Raw genomic sequence first — 6005 nt, forward strand, 5'->3', positions numbered from 1 at the left:
GCCTGGGATCCTGGCCTGGGGTCTGCCAGTCCGAGGACTGTGGGTGTCAAAACTGCAAGTGACTTCCCAGGCACTGTGGTTGGCAAGAGCCCAGCAAAGCCCCGTCAGTGGCCAGAGCTGCCAGTCAGGAGGAGGAGGGAACAGAACCCAGGCCTCTCCTTCTCTTTCTTGTCCACTCTCCCCTCCCCATCCCGAATCCCTAGCACCTCCTCCACCCCTGGCCGAGACCATATGAGACCCGAGTGTCATTTAGTCATTTATTACAAACAGAAGTTCGCAGGTAAATAATTGAGAGTCTACAAAAATACATTAAAATAAATAATTGAGAGTCTCAAAGTTCTTACAGCCAATAAGTTATGTACAGTTGGGGGAAGGGAGCAAACCTTCCCACCAGGAATGTTCTTTGGGTTGAGGGTACGAGGCATCGGGGGCGGGGCAGTGAGCTGGAGAGGATGGGGCAGTGAGGACACCAGCCCTGGGGAAGGGGCTCCCATCCAGCCTCCAGGGCTGATGGGAATGAGTGTCCACCTGTTGCAGAGCCACTCCGGGTTTGCTGGCCAGCAGACAGGAGGTCCCAAGGGACGTGACCTCCAGGAGGTTCACGTGTGGCCACCAGGTTCCTTTTGCAGAGCTTCTGGCCCAGGAGCTGTGACTGGAGGTGGCCCGGCAGTGGAAGCTTAGAACTTTCCTGGTCACGTGGGTGCATGGAGCTCCCTAGTGGGGGCTCTCTCACCACAGCAAGGAGTCAGGGCTTGTGCCAATTCCAGTGAGCGAGTCCAGCTGGTTGCTACCAGAGTTTTGTCCCCAGGAAATAGGCAGGCAGAGGGTGTCCCATAGCCCTGGGCTGCCTCTCTCCTTGTGTCTCCACTCAGCTTCCTCCACAATGACCCTCTGGTGCCCAGCGCTATCTCTTCCTCCACCGGGGAGATGTGAGCCTGGGCTCCCTCCTCGTCTTCTCCTGTCTCCTGGCAAGGTGGGTCTTGGCAGGAAAAATGCTCCTGTGAATCAAGAAGTGTCCACTTAGCATCTTGGGAGATAACACCTTCGTTCATGGCTTCAGTGAGGGGTGAAGGGGCGGGGACCCTCCTGATCCTGGGAAGACCATGGCTGCTTCAGAGTTGGAAGGGAGGAGACCAGGCCTAGAGGCTTGCCTGACAAATGCGCACCAGAGCCTCATGTCGCTGGAAGGGTGGCCAGGATAGCCCCATGCATCGCCCACAACCTGCCTCCCCTCTCTGTGCCTTTGCGAATGTGCTACCTTCTGCCCCATAGATGTTTCCTCTCACTAGATCCCACCTGCTGACACTACCTATTCAGCTCAAGGCTGCCTTCCTGCCTGGTCCAGACAAGTGTGGGCCCCAGGTTCCTCTCTGAACTTGAGCCCCAGGTTCCATTTTAGTGGCCACATCCTAGCTGAGTGAGTTTAATCCTGGGCGCCCTGAGGCTGGTTTCTCATCCCAATGATGGGAACAGGGGAAGTAGCAGGCCACATGCCTGAGGTGATATGAGGGTAGGGCCAGGCCCACCCGGCAAGCTTTGCACACTGGGAAGCACTGGGTCATTGTGGGGTCCGATTCTGGTGGTTTGCAGCCTGAAACAGGGCCTAGGGCCACGCCTGCCCTGCCCGCCTCACCTTTATGCCTTTCCTTTCATTTTCCAGCCTTGTCTCAAAGACAGGAGCCCCAGAGCTACAGGGCTGGCCTGAGTGGCCACCAGGAGCAGCAGGGCCCGGATGATTGGGGCCTGCTGCCAAAGCAGCAAATCCTTCCCCAAATTCCTGAGACAGACCACACCAAAGTCCCTGCTTTAAAACTAGGGAACGGAGGCACAAAGAAGTAATGGGCCATGTCCAAGCTCACACAGTTTGTGTGTGGCGGGCTGGGGGTTCAGCCAGGCTGTGGACCTGGGGCCAGAGACTGGGTTTCTGCTCTCAAGTCAGCTAGAGCGAGCAGGCATTCATGGGCACCTCCTGTGCGTCAAGCCTTGAACCGAGTCACACCGATGCCACCAGGGTCGGGCCGCAGGGAGGTGCGGGCTGTTCCCCAACAAGTAGGGGAGGCTTGACTGAGGCACAGCCCGAACGAACCTCGGTGAGTTCCCCAGTCTTGAATTCTCTAGCACCCCCAGTTCTCTCAGAGAGTCCCCTTCCAGGCCCAGTAGTCACTGGGCTTTGTGGCTCAGCGCAGTCTCTGGAGTCAGCCAGATGCGGCTGTGCAACCTTGGGCAAGTGCCTTTACCTCTCTGGGCCCATCCTGCCTTCTGGGTCGGCTCACGTGGGAACAAGGGAAAGGTATGAAGCTCGCAACAAGTGCACTGCCCCCCACCCCCTCTGCCCAGTGCAGGCGCCGCTTACCTCAGCCACTGGGCCTGCTCTCCTGCAGAGCCCCCAGGTCTTCTCAGCCTGGACCGTGCCACCAGGGCACCCACAGCAGGGGCTTGCCTCGGCTTCAGCCCTGGATGAACGGCATTGGGGCCTGAGTGAGGGGCTGTAGGGCCCCGATGCACCTGGCTGCCGGCCCAGCCCAGCCCCCACCCTGGCTGCCCTTAAGAGCAGGTCCTTTTCCACCCTGTGCACCTGGCACCTTTCCTGTCCAGGAGGGGTGGGGACCGAGGAAAACTGAGCTACCGGGAATGCCTACTTGGCCTTAGACAGGCAGCTGGGTTGCCGGCCTTCCCAGAATCGAGCCACCTGCAGCAGAGCCCAGCCCTTTGGAGGGGAAACTGAGGCAGGGGTGGAACCCCGTGGAGCCTTGGGGGGCGGGGGGTGTCGTGAAGTGGGTTTCTGTTTGCCCTAAATGCTACAAGTGGAGGAGGGACAGGGCAAAGTCTCACCTTCCCACTCTGTTCCCAGGTGGGAATACAGAGGCCCCCGCCACTCAGTAACGTCCCTGAGCTGGGCACAGCCTCCCAGTTGCACGTGTCACTTTGTCCCTGGGCCTCAAGCTGGAACCCCAAGTCAGGTGGGCTTCTCAGACAGACTAAGGTGAGGCTCAACTCCACTTCCGGATAGCTGTGTAACCGAACAGGATGGGTCCTCTCCCCACTCTGGGTCCCGGGGCTGCCTCAGTTGCTATCAAGGGAGAGTCCTTTCTGCTCAGGAGTGGGGTGTGTGTGAATGGTCTCAGAAGTCTCCTGCTGGACAGTGGTAGGGACTTGAGGTGTCTGGTTACCTGCAGAAAGGGGTGCCACCCACAGAACCCAGGCAGCTTGTGGGTCCCTAGGACGCTGCTTGCCTGACCCCCACCCTGCTTCTCTGCTGAGTAGCAGCCGCCCCAGCCCTTGCAGGCTGGGTGCCCACCTACCAGGTCTTCGATGGCAGAAGGTGGCACAGGCGGGGTCCCTGGCACTGCTGCACTCACAGCGCCTTGGCAGGGAGCGGCGCCGGCGTCTTGGCGGGTTTCCCAGTCCGTACGGAGCTGTCTGTCTGTGGGCACGCAGCCAGCAAGGTAGTGTGGGTGGGGAGAGGAAGAGAGAAAGAGAGGATTAGATAACCCACGGCCATTGGTGAGCAGGGCTGTCCACATTGCACACAGGGAAGCCAGCCATGCCACTAGGGGGGCAGTGAAAGGTCACCTGCCCCTGGCCTCCAGAAGCCCCATCCACACTCCACAGGTACAGCTCAGGAAGTGCTCCCAGGCAGGAGAGGAAAGCCGGCAGGTAGTGCAGCCCCACCCTCAGCTGGGGAATTGAGGAGTCCCCCTATTCCTTCCCCACTTCCAGACAGGAGTGAGCTGCTGGAGCCAGGCAGGGCCTCTAGCTAGTTCGAAAAGCCTGCTTTTCCCCTAGCCCTGGCAGCAGGGAGCAGGGAGGTCGTCAGGCCATTCCACCAAAGTGCAAGTTGCTCTGCCCTGTGAACTGCCTGCCTGGAGGGGCCCTAACGTGCCCGGGGGGTTTTGGCTTTAAAATGTGCCCCTGTGTTGGCAGACTGCAGATGCTGAGTCTGGTCAAGGTAGGCAGGGGGCAGGCCAGGGACCTGGTCGGCTGGACCAGCACCTGTGGGTCCCAGAGCTAATTTTAGATGATGTGTTGGGGTTGTACTGACGAGAGGCAGAGCCAGCACGCTGGGACTGGCAGGGGTCCCGCCCTGAGCTAGTGTTTGGATGTGGATTAGCTCCACACACGCTTACGTGCGCGGGGCTTCTCTGGTCTTTTGCAATTTGCAGAAGGAATGAAAAAAAAAAAAAGAAAAACAACACCCCCCCCCCCTGCACACACACCCACAAACACAGAAACTGCAACTGGAGGTATGCAGAGGCCTGGAGGCAGTGCAGGGCTGGGGAACAGACAGCGCTGGCCCCCACCCCAGGCAGGCTTCTCATCTGTCATCTGGAGACAACAGCAGTGCCCCCTTCAGGGGCTGCCGGGTGTGTGTGTGTACATGTCATGATAACAGCATGCGGGACTCGCGCAGGGCTTGGCACAGCCCAGACATGGGCGCTGTCCTTGGCTGAGGTATTCTTGGATGGCGGGGATGGAGGCAGCGTGGCGGAGTGGGTGTGGGCTCACCTATGGTGCCCTATCACTTACTCCTTCCTGTGTGATCCTGGGCGAGTACCTAACCTGGCTGTTCTCAGTGCTCAGCTCTGGAAAACGAGGCCAACTCTTTGCAGCCTGGCTCTTGAGAGAATTCCCAGGAGACCCCCTTCTAAGTGTCACTGGCTTGTCAGCAGCCTCCCTGCTGCACCCCCACCCAGCAGCCCCACCTGACTCCCCAGTGCAGCTCACCCGGGGGTGTTCACCCAGATGATGTCCAGGTGGCAGAAGTAGACACACTCCTTGTCCAGCCAGGAGCTGCAGGAACACCGCCGAGGCCGCAGGTGGGCGCCCCAGGCCCGGGCGGAGGGCGAAGGCTGCTCCGGGCCCACGGGGGTCTGGCCCTGGCCTGCACGCACAGTGGGGGAGAGAGAAGCGGAGAGGTGGGTCAAGGCGCTGGGACTTCGGGGCAGGGGGATATGCTGACCCCCTCTACATGCATAATCGAGGAAGTTGGCACAGTCCCTGCTGGAGAAGGCAGCGCAGAGCCCGGTGGCCGCCACTGGGCTCCCGCCCCCGGGCGTCCCAGCTAGTTCGAGGGCACCGCAGCCCCGGGGGAAGACCCCGACGAACAGCCCCAGGGGTCTCAGCGGCAGGCGAAGCCAGGGCGGCTCACCTTGGTGCAGGGCCATCAGCAGGGCTAGAGCGACGGAGCACCAGGCAGTGGGCGCGGCGACCATGCTGGTGGCTGGCGAGCGCTGGCTGGACGGGGCCGGAGCAGGGAGTGCCTGTGGCCAGCCTCCTGCTGCGGAGCGAGCCAGCCTGGAGCTCTCTGCCTGGGTGCCCGGTGCTGCCGCTTATTATAACAGCGCGCGCCCCGCCCCTGCGGGCCCAGCCCAGCCGGGCTGCACCAGCGGGCAGGGCGCCAGGGACTCGCCTCCTCCTGGGGCACCCGGCCCGCCCAGGCCTCTGAGGGAGGCAGTCGGGGAGGGGTGTGGGGGGATGCCTGCTCCCACTCCCCGCTCCTCCCTTTTCGCCAGAGCAATTCGGGGAGTTGGAGAGTTTCCTGCAGCGCCTGGGGCCTTCGGTGCAGTCCCACAAGGCTTCCCAGGTCACCCCCAAGGTGCCCCAAGTCCCCTCTGCATTTCTTCCTCTGGTTGCTCAGGGCTTAGGGCTTGGGACGCAGAGAGGGACCCATGGGCACGAACCTCACTGCTCCTTGGGGGAGTCCCTCCTGATGTTGGGAAGTGACAGACCTGCTCAGGGCCGTGTGTCCTGTGGGTGAATCAGCCCCCCTTTGGGCCTGCTTTCTTCAGCGGAGGTTGGCACCACTCATCTGTCTGGAGCGGTCTCACCCCCAGCTTGCCAAGAAACCACCCCTGATCCCCCTGCCCTGGGCCTGGACCCTGTCCGAAGCTACCCAGCAGGGCAGCCAGGGCCAAGGGCACACCCCTGGGCCCCAGTTTCCTTGTTTGCCAAATGAAGGCAAAGTGAAGGATTGTATATCTGCTTGGCTCACAGGTTCCCTCGAC

At 61.1% G+C, this 6005-nt stretch overlaps 1 protein-coding gene across 1 annotated transcript; it reads right to left on the reverse strand.

Annotated features, from left to right (window-relative positions):
* Positions 1–469: 469 nt before the first annotated feature.
* On the reverse strand, positions 470–5213 carry EDN2 (endothelin 2). Its single transcript, XM_075529924.1, has 5 exons — positions 5150–5213; positions 4726–4882; positions 3303–3424; positions 2354–2453; positions 470–998 (listed from the first exon to the last, which is right to left on the reverse strand). Exons 1-5 carry the CDS (start codon positions 5211–5213, stop codon positions 905–907), a joined length of 537 nt encoding a protein of 178 aa, XP_075386039.1. The 3' UTR covers positions 470–904.
* Positions 5214–6005: the final 792 nt, after the last annotated feature.

This window comes from Tenrec ecaudatus, chromosome 1 (assembly GCF_050624435.1).
Source record: "Tenrec ecaudatus isolate mTenEca1 chromosome 1, mTenEca1.hap1, whole genome shotgun sequence".
NCBI classification, from domain to species: domain Eukaryota; kingdom Metazoa; phylum Chordata; class Mammalia; order Afrosoricida; family Tenrecidae; genus Tenrec; species Tenrec ecaudatus.

Bases quoted from the DNA above. Each gene is read 5' to 3' on its own strand.
- EDN2 (XM_075529924.1), bottom strand. From the start codon at position 5,213: ATGGTCGCCGCGCCCACTGCCTGGTGCTCCGTCGCTCTAGCCCTGCTG. The intron at 4,883-5,149 runs GTGAGCCGCCCT...CTGTGCGTGCAG, and splicing joins GCTGATGGCCCTGCACCAAG to GCCAGGGCCAGACCCCCGTG. The intron at 3,425-4,725 runs GTGAGCTGCACT...GCGTGCCCACAG, and splicing joins ATCTGGGTGAACACCCCCGG to ACAGACAGCTCCGTACGGAC.